The sequence below is a fragment of the Nannospalax galili genome, unplaced genomic scaffold, assembly GCF_000622305.1.
Source record: "Nannospalax galili isolate Female #2095 unplaced genomic scaffold, S.galili_v1.0 scaffold1070, whole genome shotgun sequence".
Lineage (NCBI taxonomy): Eukaryota > Metazoa > Chordata > Mammalia > Rodentia > Spalacidae > Nannospalax > Nannospalax galili.
Window position 1 is genome coordinate 104,916 of NW_008327467.1, and position 13,410 is coordinate 118,325.

Consider the following 13,410-nt stretch of genomic DNA (forward strand, 5'->3'; position numbering starts at 1 on the left):
GGAATAGGAAAAAGAAAAGAGGAAGAAAGGTCCACACAAGTATGACAGCTCAGAGCAGAATAAATCTTATTAGAACTGACTCACAAGTGACAATTAGGCAAAAGATGAAATCTATTAACTCAGAAAAACAAGCAAATCTCTAAGATGAATAAGGGAGACATGAGTTCATATTAATAATATAAATAATAATCATCCTAAATAGAAAGTCTTAACCCTGGAAATAAAACACATACCCTGGCTGACAGGATCTTTAAAAAGGATTCAACTGTTTGTTGTCTACAGAAACTTACCTCATTGACAAGGAAACAGACTGAAAATGAAAGAACAGAATGTGACAGTCCAAGAAACAGAATCGGAAGGCGAGCAGGAGAAGTGATATTGATAGCCAATAAAGCAGACTTGAAGCCAAATTCAATCAGAAGAAAAAAGGTCACTACCGTAATAGGGCCCCTTCTTGACCATAGCCAGCCATGTTAAAGTTTAGGCTGACTTTAGTCTCTGAAATTATCTGGCAGTTGGCCCAGGATATGGGAACACATGCAAGCTGGACCCTGGTGTCTTGGGAACAGGTCAGAGTGCCCTAGAGTGCTCCTGCTAACTGCTGATTGATGGCTTCTGTAGGTTATGCTTGTCTTGCTTCTGCAAAATAGTAATTGTTGCTTAACAGAAGTTATTTAGGGGACTCTCCACCTGTATGCTTGGGAACCTAAACTTTTTACTCCTGGTTATAGTTTCTCTGTACAAAAAGTATCCCACAACATTTAGAGGTTTCAAAGATACAATTTCTATACAACAAACCCCCCCTAGAGGGAACTTTGTGACTGGTAAAGACAATGTAGAGTAACAGTAAGATTGATAATGTCTATTTATGAAAGAGGAGGAAGCTGGTTCCATGCAGATGAGGGGTTTGGATGGAAAATTGTATTTTCTAATGTAATTCCTTGATAATGTTTGCTCAAGCTTAACACTCAATGATTGGCTTCTGTATTCTGCTTGCTTGCCTAGCAACATGACCAATATAAAAAGAGCCAGAGTGCTTGCACTCTGGACCCTCTAGGAAAGAGTGAAGCCCAGCCGTGTAGCCCAGACATAATAAATCTTTCTTTCTTTCTTTCTCCAGACTCACCTGTTTGTCTGGGGCATTTGTGGATCCCAGACTATAACAACTACCTACGAATAGAGGGAATAATTCATCAAGAATAATAATTGTTGGCAGGGCATGGTGGCGCACAACTTTAATCCCAGTCACCACGCCCGGCTAATCTTCTGTAGAGAATTTTCAGAATATACTTCCCTAGACCAAGTCTATAAATCCAACCTTTGTTAGCAAAAGTGGACAGCAAGCCCTCAAGAAAGTCTGTTGGGTGAGGTCCTGGGTTCAAGTCCCAATGATCCACTCCCTTGACTTACAACAGTATCCACTCTACTCTAGCCTGTGGTTATCAGGAAAAGACACAAGCCCAGCAGTACCAAAAAAAAAAAGAAAAAAATCTGGACTTCTATCTAAAATCTGATTTTTTTTCGAGACAGGGTTTCTTTCTGTAGCCCCAGCTGGGCTAGAACTCACAATGTAGCCCAGGCTGGCCTTGAACTCAGAGATCCACCTGCCTCTGCCTCCTGAGTGGTGGGATTAAAGGTGTGCGCCACCACGCCCGGCCCCAAATCATTTTTTTTTTTTTAAAAAGTTAAAACTGCTGGGCGTGGTGGCACACACCTTTAACCCCAGCACTTGAGAGGGAGAGGCAGGCATATCTTTGTGAGTTCAAGGCCAGCCTGGTCTACATAATGAGTTCCAGGACAGCTGGGGCTACAAGGAGACCCTGTCTCAAAAAGACAAACAAACAAAAACAAAGTTAAAACTTATGCCACCATGCTTGACCTTCAGTGAATGTTTGATTCACGCAAGCTTAGGTTCCTAAACTGTCTCATTTAAATTTTTCCCCTACGTTAGTCTTTCAGAGTGAAATGTAGAAACAGATGTATTTTCTAGGAAGCAACTTGTCAGTAAACACAAGCCTTAAAATTGCTTCGACGCTTTCAGTAATTCTGAGAACTTACCTGCAGGAGGGGGCTAGCATGCTGATCACTGGCACACAAAGCATGGCTTAGATAAAAGGGGTATCTTATGTAAAAGAGGCAAAAAATGAAAGCAATCAACACAACCAATAGGGGAAATCTTCACTTAACAAAGCAGGTGTGAGATGCGCTACCTGCAGTCATCAGTCTTGATGAGCACCTGAAGTTTTCACTTTGTGAAAAGAACATTCTCAATAGCATGCTGAACGAAAAGAACAGGGAAGAGAACTGCAAATCCAGCCACCTTCAAGTACCACTCAGGCACCCAACATCAAAAGGAAATACATCAAAAGGATCAGAGTGTGATCACAGAACATTTCCCAGTGTTCACTAAGGACCAAGTTCTCACTTGTATGATCAATAACTGAAGTAAAGTTTGCTTTGAGAACAGGGAGGCCTGGTTTTTAAAGGTGGAGTACGTACTCACCACTGTAAGAACCTTGGGTTCCATCCCCAGCATTGCCCAAAAGGTAGGAGTGTAGAAATTCACCACAGCTCAGTACTGACTGCAATGTACTCCTTTTTATTAAATTATTAAATTGCCTGCTGTCAGGACATACACTTATGGAAATAAAATACCTTTTTCTCAAGTATCTGCTTTTGTGGAGCACATGGTTTTAAACAAACAACAACAAAATTCTATACTAACCTCTTGGCTTCAGAGCTATTTAGCACTTACAGCCAAATTATAAAGTGAAGCTATTCTATGTACAAGCAGAATTTATGGAAAATATTACAAAGATAATGCCTTGAAAAGATGACACAGTGGGGAAAACCATTTCTGCTAAAGTAGTATAAAAATTTAGTAAAAATAAAGTTTTAGTTCATTGTATCTTTGCACAATGCTTCAGAGGAAGAAAATTTAAGACATCTCATCAAAGGCACTTAGAGAATTGTGATAAAATACTTCATTGAATTTAGTTTGTGCACAAGAATATTTTTTTTACTCCTTTTCACATCTGCTTCACACTGAAGCAGTCCTGGAAGGAAGCTATGAATGAGAAAATGTTATTGCTCCTCAATATACATATGAAAAATACAGATGATTAATACAGATTTTTGGTCCACCAAAGCAAGTAATAGTATCAGACTGTAGTGTTCCTCTGAATTCTGAGCAAAAGGCTGTAATGAACCCTATCCCGGTCCCACAAACAGAGTTGGTCATGTGCTGGCTGTTGCCTGGGTCCCCACCATGTCACTGCAGTGTATTTGAACTGGAGAAGATCTTCCAGGTGGCCTTACAGGAGTGTTGGGCTGATGCAGTGGCAGGTGGTCCCAGAGAGTCCATACTCAGATATCTACAACTCTGTGTCCCGATACCGGGAGGGCTGGCTGTAGTAACTGCGTTTTGAGTGTGCAACCAGCTGTTGGCGGTATTCTTCCTCCTCAGCATCACTGCTATAGCTTCCTCTGGTATCCTGGTTAACTGTGGAAGATGCTTTCTGAGGCTCAGGGGGCCTAGAACTAAGAAAAAGGGCGTTAAGCACATCCCACATCCTCCAGCTGCCGATGGGGCTGAAGCTATGAGTCTCACAGACAGACCATTTCCTGACCCCAGAGCATACTACTCTCTCCACCACTGATCAGGCACTGCTGGTCCCTCTCAGGGTTCACAGGGTGATGGGGACAGAGATACAATATGAGTCATGACCAAGGCCTACTAGAGCAGTCATGTGTGCTCTGACCAAGAATTCCCAAAGTAGAAGGAAGAATGAGCCTGCCACACTCCTATGCTGCCTGTTACAGCCTCACTCCGTATGATCAGTCAATTATATACCAAACACTCTATTGCCAGCAGCAACGTGGTCAACGGTGAATTGGCAATCCATGTGCTCTGGCTTTCAGTAGATTCTGGCTTTCAGTAAGAAAGACTGCAAGAAAATCTGATTTATTTGTTTCCTATTCTCAGAAGCAGGAAACAATCCAACGTAAGACCTCTTTTTTCTTCTTTTTTTCTTGGTCTTTTTGAGACAGGGTCTCCCTGTAGCCACAGCTGTCTGGGAACTCACTATGTAGACCAGGCTGGCCTTGAACTCACAGAGATCCACCTGCCTCTGCCTCCCAAGTGCTGGGATTAAAGGCTTATGCCACCATGCCTGGCTGTAAGACCTCTTAGAGGAAGACACTGTGATAATTCCTAGTGTTTGTGATGAATTTAAATACTGAGCATTGGGGCTGGAGGGATGGCTCAGCAGTTAAGAGCACTGGCTGCTCTTGCAGAGGAACCCGAGTTCGGTTCCCAGCACCCACATGGTAAATAATACCCATCCTTAACTCCAGTTACTGGGGGTCTGATGTCCTCTTCTGACCTTTGCAAGCATCACACACAGGCAAACACTCAATACATATAAAAGAAAAAAATTTTTTAAAAATTAAATACTGAGCATCTCTCCAATGCTAGTTATCCCACCTGTGGTGGTCACCCTGCCTGTTAGGGTCCCTTCAGATCCAGCTGGGCACAACTGGCTTTATTATGCACAATGACACAAAGGATTAAGGAGTGTACCTAAGAGCCAGAAAACATTAATACACAGGCCTAAGCCCTAGGGATTCTGCATACATGCCATCCACAATTTAATGCTCCAATGTGTGAAGGGTACCAAGTACACAAGGAAAGGGACCTGAAATTTTTGATTCTGTAACCTTAATAATTAAGTCTGACTAACAGGGTAAACAGTTGGCCTGGGGAAAACCTCTCTTACTGTTCTGACACAAGTCCAAGTGCTGAAGAAACTCTGTTTTTGACTACTGAGTAGCTCTTACCTCATGTGCTGGGGCAGGCCGGCATCTGGCTTGGGGGGTTTGATAGGAACTGCATAGATTTCAGGGTGCTTCTGAGCGATTTCAATCTGCAGGCAGTTAGGAAAATAGAAGGAGGGAATGGGCGACTGAATGGTTCCTTCCCGGGTCTCCTGTTAGCCCCCACCCTCTTCCCAGATCCTACTCCTGTCTCCCACTTCATTTCCAGACAAAGACAAATAGATGAAACGCTTGTTTCCAAGGTTGTGTAGGACCTAGTGAAGCAAGTCAAACTCAGAGCTGTTTAAAAGGAGTGAATTACATTCACTGATGTAATTACAGAAAAGATGAGTCCTGAGACAGGATGCTGAGTGAAGTAAGCAAGTGACAAAAGACCCCACTTACGGGAGGCTCCTAAACCATCAAATTCAGAGGGACAGTAAAATAGTACAGCAATGGCTGGAGGGAGGACACCGGGGGAAGGTGTTACTGTTGGACGGGTGCAGTTTCATTTAAGGACCAGGAAAAAGTTCTGAAGGCAGATGGTAGTGATGGCTGCACAGCAATGTGAGTGCACTTAATGCCAATGAGCTGTGCACTTGAAAACAGCAGAAATGGCCGGGCGTGGTGATGCACGCTTTTAATCCCAGCACTCAGGAGGCAAAGGCAGATGAACTCTGTGAGTTCCATGCCAGCTTGGGCTACAGGGAGGCCCTGTCTCAAAACCAAACCAAACCAAACCAAAAAAAAAAAAAAAAAAAATCCAAAAACCACACAAACCAAACAAACATTACTACTGCTTATATTTGTAGACCCAGTTGTTCAGGGGGCTGAAGCTAAAATATGTCGTGGGCCCAGGGAGTTCCAGATCACCACAAGCAACATCAGTAAGGTCTCAAGAAAAGGGGAGGGAAGGAGAATGGGGGGGGCGTCCTGTCTCCCATTTCCTTACTGCTCCCTAAGGAAAGGTCTCACTATTTCACTCAGGCTAGTCACCAACTCCAGGGTTAAGTGATCCTCCTGCCTTGGCCTCCCAAGCAGTTTGGGACTACGGTGTCCCACCATGTCTGACATCACCGTAATTCTTCAACATTGAAGCATTCCATGTACACATTGGAAAAATTCAAATAGCTCAAAATGGGCAACGTACACTAGGCTCAATGGCTGCTAATATTCTGTGGCAAATCTCAAAGCAAAGGAAGACTGAGTAACCAATAACCATCACCCACACTGCCAACTAGCACTACTTCTGCAAGGTGCTGACCTCCCATTCCAGAACAAGACACAGATCTGAAGGATGAGAGCTAAACCTTACTCAGTTGGACTATCAGGCTTTCTTGACTAAAAGCATAAAAGATGTGTCAACAGCTGGCAATGTGGAAATGTCACGGGGTACTGTGCAGGTGACCATGTCTGCCATGTTTTTGGCAATGGAAAAGGGAATGTGCATTATATGGAAATCAAACCTCATTAAAACTCTTATTTTGGGCAAGGTAGACCCTTGGTAGTTTAAAGCAAATTACCCTGGCATTCTGTGCTTCTTGGAGCTCCTGCATCCTCTGTAATTTTGCCTTGTGGTCCAGCTTCTCAAATATTTTCACTCTGCCCAGGACTGATTTGGGAGCATCTTCCTGCTCTTCAGTGCTCTCCCCCACCTCCTCACTCTCAGGAGCAGGGACAGGAGTGGAGGGCTTCAGGATGGATCGTCCAAAAGTAGGTTTCACTGCAATAGGGGGAGGACACCCTTTGGGAGACCCCACCTGGATCTCACTACCAGCCAGGGCGGAGGGGTTTGACTTATGTTCCTGGGACTTGGAGAAAGAGTCTTCTCTGTTCTGATTTTTGGCCTGCAAGGAGCAATAACATATCTTTTTATACCTTAGACTTTTAGTTTATTTTCAAATCTACATTAGTGGCTTAATACGCTACATTTCCTGATCAGTTTCCAAAGGTGGGCAACAAATATCATCTTGATAAAGAATCAGATATGACAGGGCAAACAGCCACTAGTTGGGCATCCTGAGCCTACCTCAAGGTGACAGAGGTGCAGGGAGGTGGGAGGATAGCAACTGCTGGAGGTAGAATAGGCCCTGAATAATTTTATACTGGAGAAGATTGGAATCTTGGAGGAGACCTCAGAAGAATCAATTTGGAAGATGAAAGAATAGTTTATTCTGAGGTCAAGCTGCATTGAAGGTACATGCTGGGGGCTCAAAGGGGAGACCAGTGCCTAGTTGGGGAGCAATGAAAATGAGCTGAAGGCCAAAGGGGGTTGTGTGCATACTATACCCCCAGCCATTAATCCTTCACATTTGATTTAGTCCCACTGCAAGTCCTCACTAAATATTACCCAAGGCTACTAATTCTTGCTGACAGCTTAGATGCTGCTGCTTGTTTCTCATTTAAGTCAGAGATAGAAGGAAAAGCCTATGGTCACAGGCTGATTCCAATAGGGGGCAATGAATCAAATCACATGACACCCATGTCTTTATGCTGATTCTGCTCTAGATAACAATTAGTCAAATAGATTAACTTGCTCTCATACTGAGAAGCATGCATTCTAAATAATAACAATGCCTTTTTTCTTTAGCAGGTCTCCAGTAAGGATTACACTATGGGCAGAAAACTTTAATTGGATAGAAAAAAGAACAGATCCTAAGATTGATTATTCTACCATGCAGCTTTTGACCATATTTTACTTTTTCAAATTAAAAAAAAAAGCAAATAACTTACTCTCTGAGAACCTAAATTACATACTTTCCTAATAGTACCTTTCGTTCACTCCCATCTTTTCACACTTCCTTAATTTTCAAGCTCACTCAACAGCCCAAAGGACATGCTCTAACAGAAAATACAGTGAGCCCAAACCACAATCCAACACCATCTCACTGTGTGTCCCCCTGGCTACCCAGGGGGCTCCAGGGCACCTGCTTCCTCTTCCTTCCCATCCTGGGCTTCCCAGTCACGTACCTTGGGTGGCTCTGGCTTGAATGCTGGGGGTGGGCTACTGTCCCTAAGTTGATCTCTGCTAGCAGCCCTCCTCATCTGAGCTCGTGGCTCTGGGCTGGGTTTCCTTATGCTCTACAAAACATAAAGGTTCATTCATACCAAGAACACCCAAGCAGAGAGAAGAGAGCACTCTGCTTTGCTAGAGTTCTGCAAATTTGTGGAAACTGAGCAGTTGAAGTGCCAGGCCAGCATTCTCCTACTTGCAAAGGCAGATACTGGGCCCTTCCCCTCACAAATGCTTAAGACATTTCACTAAACTGGCTGCACCCAATGCAGTAGGCTTTATCTTTAAAGAAAGAAACCAAACAAAAACTCCTAATATCTAAAGTTCTTGTGTCACTAATGAGTATTCCTAAGCACTAACTCCCTCTGTATTTATAGACTTTCAGAAGCGAATTTACTCTTTCTAACTTGTCTAGCAGTGTGCATTCATTTTTATTGTGGTGGTAGACTTTTTGTTCTTGTTTTTTTTGGGAGGGGGGCTTCTACTTAATTTAGAAAAAAAATATCACTGACTGTCCAGTAAGGATGAGTTAAAACAGCTAAAGGGAAGTCCATAGCAATAGTCCATAGCAATTTTTATTCATATGTGCTTGGATAATCTAGTCCACAAAGGACTACTGGTATGTTACAAAGACTATTGTTCTCTGAGGTGCAACTAATAACTGCCCCAGCCCTAAATGACTGCCCACTGATGTAGTTTGTAGAGCTGTGTAAACTAGTGGGTTCAAGGTATATATGATCAAATGCATAAAGTCAAGTTGAAAAATGAAATATGAGAAGGAAACTGATGGGGAAATAATCAGGAACTCTAGGGAAATTAGGAGGTTAAAGGTCGAGGGGAGAAGAAAAGCAGGGCTCCTAAGAGTACAGAGAGAGGCTAATCAAAGGTTACAAGCAAATTGAGCAGTGACATAATCATTAAAAACGTTGCACTTATAATTTGAACAGCTGGCACATAAAACCAGTCTGTTTATCCATCACTCCTGAGGGTTAGTGAGTGCTGAATGGTACCACTCAACCTCTTCTAATGCCACTTTCTGGTCCCACTTTCCATGGACCACAGGACCACCCATGCAGGTGCTGACTCAAGAGTGTGACTTCCTAGCAGTCGTCTGCTTCAACCCTGGAGGATTCTTTCTATAGCACCTGAGTTAACAGCTTTCCTGCTCATGGCCAAACTGCCCATGGTGTGCCATGCCTCGCCTCACCTCATGCTGCACCGGCTCTGAGGAGCGGGTGATGGAAGACACCAGAGGCTCCTCAGTCGGCTCATCCAGCTCATTGTCAGTGTAGGTACCTCCCTCGCCGTCGGTGTCCTCAAAGTCACTGATGAGACGGCTGTCACAACTCAGATAGTCTGCACCCATGGCGGTTAAGTAGGACATACGATCTTCAGGGTCATCATCCATCCCTTCCATCTAGAGGAATTTGTTTTGGAGGGTCAATGGAGTCTGACATGGCTCCTGGGAATGGGTCTCAAAAAACTCCCAAGGGCAGAGCCAAGTGTCTGAAACCTTGGCAGGTGCTAGAAATGGACAGGATCTTTAGCGTCTTAGCATCACTTTGGTTGATGCTGATGCTAGGTTAATTTCTGCACAGGAACATAAATTTGAGACCCTCCAACTATCCTTGTTCTCATCCATCCTCTCTCCACAGCCGAGCCATACTTCCTGGCTTCACTTGGCTTCCAGAATCAGCTTCCCTCCAGCCTTTTCTGCTGGCCCCTGGCTCCACATTGTGCTGTGTGTGTTTCCACTCACTTACAACATCTCAGACCCAGGCTGGGACGCTACTCAGAGGTAGAGAGCTGGGATCAATACCCAGCACCATAAAAAGATTCTCAGAACCATGGGGACAAAAGCTACGTCCTATTCAATCTGTCCTCTCCAGGGAGCCTTGAAGACTGCAGCAAACCTTAGTCCATTTTGCAACAAAATCATCACTATAAAAACTTGCCAAGTACCTCAATTCAGCTGGAGTACAGGATGCAACAGTTCCTAGAACAAAGTGGGCTCCAATTGTAGACTTTCTCGTTTTCCTAGCAGCATGGCTAAGCAGTTCCTATCTCTAGGGATAAGCTATCCAACTTTAGAGGACTGGACAAGATCACTAGTGTTCTGGTATTACCTGTTCAAATTCAGAACTAGTGTGTATTCTCTGCCAACCTCTTAACTAGGCACAGACTCCCAGCTGTTAGCTCTTCTCTTTGGTAGAGTTTTTAACCATATTCCCCATGGTTCTCAACCTTGCCTCTCATCTCCACTCCAAGTTTCCCATGTCCTTAGTAAGCTGTGGCATTTAGCACAAGAACTTGTAAGCTCTGATTAGTGTACTTGGATACAATTAGAGTTGCTACATTAAAGGAAAAGGGAAGTGAATGTAGGGTGGTACCATTACGTTCTGCTTTTCCAAATCCCTTCATTTTATTGCTTTGTTGGAGAGTATGGAAAACTTGTGACTTGAAATACACATTGGAGTTGCTTTCAGCGGACATGATTTCCTACATTCACTGCCCTCTTGAGGAAGCATGGAAAACACAGACTCTCGCCTCACAGCAGGCCACATACCTTTCCTTCAGAGACCCAGACTGCTTCTCCTTGCTGCTGCTGAATGCTGTCCTTCAAGCTGCCAAACCAACTATCATTGGCTGAATTCAAGTTGATTGTGGCTATAGACATGTAAACAAAAAGGTCAGCAACAATTTCCAGAGCAATGTTTGTTCAAAAAGCCATTGACAGTATTTGTATTTATTTCTGTCATATTTTTGGAAAACCTTTGCCAAATTTAGGAAGTCTGTATGCTATTTAAAACTAAATTCTTGCTGAGCATGCTGGTGTACCCCTTTAATCCAAGCACTGGGGAGGCAGAGGCAGGCAGATCTCTCTGTGAGCTCAAGGCCAGCCCACCAGCCTGGTCTACATAGTGAGTTCTAGCTCAGCTGGGGCTACAGGGAGACCCTGTCTCAAAAAGACCAAAACAAAGAAAAAAACCAAAAAACTAAATTCTTATGGTTGAAAGGAAGTAAAGCCATTCTAGTTTATATTACAGATAGACAGATGTTATAAAGCTTACAATGAGGTTTATTTTCAGAATCTATTGTTTATTCAGAACACGCACCCCTCTCCCCCGAATGCTAGGAATAGAATGAATCAGGTCATCATAAATGCCAGGCATTTACCATCGAGTCACATGCCCAGCCCTAAAACCTGCAATTTTTTCTTTTTTTTTTGGTCTTTTTGAGACAGGGTCTCCCTGTAGAAAACATGCATTTTTTTTTTTTTTTTAAAAGTATGTTTTCAGGAACATAGATAAGATGGGCTATATCTTGAAATGTGAGTGGAAGTGGCTATACCTTGAACTGTGTGTGAGCGGAAGTAAACCCTTTCTCCCTGAAGTTGCTTTTTTCAGGGTATTTTTTTTATAGGAATAAGAAAGAAACTAAGACAAGTAGTGAAAGGAATGAGCCCTGCACTTCACCTGGTGCAAATGTGGAACTTTGTTTTCAGAGCCTGCAGCCTGGGCTATGCCCTCACATGTAAAGACACCAATTTGGAGTCCAGATATAAAATACCAACAGACACAGGACATGAAGCTGTTATTCAACATTAGGTATTTATGGATATAAGGGAGATAAGCCAGATAAGTAAAATGGTTCCAAACTAATAAATTGGACCTAAATGGGGATGAGGGGATGTCTCTGGGTAAGAGCACTTGCTATAAAAGCAAATGGATGTATATTTAAATCCCTAGGGCCCATTAAGAGCCAGGCATGGCCTGGTGTGCCTATAACTTCTGCACTGGGAGGTGGAGACAGGTGGATCCTGGGAACTCAATGGCCAGCCAGCCTAATGGTCATATAACTCCAAAGACAAATTAAGTATTAATTAATATAAAAAAATCTAAATAAATGATCAGGACTGAAGATAAACCAGGATTTAAAAAAAAATGCTTTCATGGCTCTTAATTAGAGGGCATAGAGGTCTATATCATTTCTAAAATCAGAAGATCCATTAAGCAAATTTTCTGAGTTACTCTGCTTCAAGTTTTCTTTTCTAACCCTGAAGCCATGTGAGATGGTACACACCTATAACCCCAGCATTAGGGAGGAAAAGAAAGGAGGAGCAGAAATTCAAGGTCATCCTTGACTATATAGTAAGTATGAGACTAGCTGGGGGGTACATGAGACCCTGTCTTGAAAAAACAAAAAGGGCTACTTCTAACCTTGGAAAACCCTGAATGAGCTTACTATTTCCTTGCTTATTAATTATTTACAGCATTAGGCTAAACTGATACACCGGACTGCCCTAGGAAATTGACCTTGATGCTATGGATTTTTGTGTCCTCATCATGGCATGTCACAAAGACTATTGTGACATAGCTAAAATATGATGCCAGTACATAAATACAGAAGTGAGAGTGTGTGAGTGTGCAGCCCAGAGACTTGGAGCAATAAAATAAGTGACTTGGAGCAAGTGTATAAAGAATGTTAAGTGGCTATTTCTTATTTATTTATTTTATATTTTATGTGTATGCATGTATTGCCTGCATGTAGGTAAGTGCACCCATGTCGTGCAATGCCAGCAGAGGTCAGAAGAGGCTGTCAGATCCCCTGGGACTGGAGTTACGGACAGTTGTCAGCTGCCATGTGGGTGCTGGGATTCGAACCCGGGTCTTCTGCAAGAACAACCAGTGTTCTTAATGCTGAGCCATCTCTCCAGACCGTGGCTATTTCTTAAGATTTATTTATTTTATGTGTATATGTGTATCTGGTGTGTGTGTGCAGTACCCACAGAGGCCAGAAGAGGGTGACAGAGCTTCCATTTGGGTGCAACCAAATCTGGGTCCTCTGCAAGAGTAGCAAGTGTTCTTAACTGCTGTCCCATCTCTCCAGCCTTTCGGTGGCCTTTTAAAGCTATTGTTATTGGAAACTGTCTGATACAGCCTATATTCATCACAAAGAAAATCTAAGTTAAAGGGGCTACTTAAGAAATGTAGAAATCACATTCATGCCCCTCTACTAATAGGAATGCCTCGAAACCTCTTATTGAGTTTCACTGGCAATTAAGTGTTTGAACAAATAACAAGAGTTCCACAGCAGCTAATTTCCTAGGCCCCAATCAAAGGTAACGCCTAATTCATACACTTTATCTCTTTTTAAAAAGGTTTACTATGGCTTTCGAACTCAAGGAAGTAGAATTCTGAGAGGCTCCTCTCTTTGCCACTATCCCTGCTGGTATGCATAGATCCTCATGCCCAGCTCTCACATGTGTGGGCAGTGCCTCCCCATTCCCAGTCAAAGAGGGGAGTGTACCAAGAGCAGCAGCAATAGGCTGGAAGCTGGAAGGGCTGGGGAGAAATTGGTAATGATTGCTAATGGGTATGAGATATCTTTGACAGGTTAGGTTTCTCTAAACGTGGTGATGGTTACACAACTGTGAAGGAACTTAAACCTCACTGAAGTGTGTACTTTAAATGGGTCAATGGTATGGCATGTAAGTTACATCTCAGTAAAGTTATCCTGTGGCTTCCTAAACATTGAGGTGTTTGGCTAGACAAGTCTCCCAACTCCTGAGAATATTCCCT

The 13,410-nt window shown here is 43.1% G+C and overlaps 1 protein-coding gene across 1 annotated transcript in view; it reads right to left on the reverse strand.

Moving 5' to 3' along the window:
- Positions 1–2,579: 2,579 nt before the first annotated feature.
- The window catches only part of Tjp2 (tight junction protein 2), a gene marked incomplete in the record, with an annotated part of 118,886 nt that continues 108,055 nt past the window's right edge, over positions 2,580–13,410 (reverse strand). The window contains 6 exon segments of the mRNA XM_029562094.1: positions 2,580–3,540; positions 4,840–4,925; positions 6,339–6,662; positions 7,786–7,896; positions 9,036–9,245; positions 10,395–10,495. Of these exon segments, the coding sequence (XP_029417954.1) occupies positions 3,375–3,540; positions 4,840–4,925; positions 6,339–6,662; positions 7,786–7,896; positions 9,036–9,245; positions 10,395–10,495 (998 nt within the window).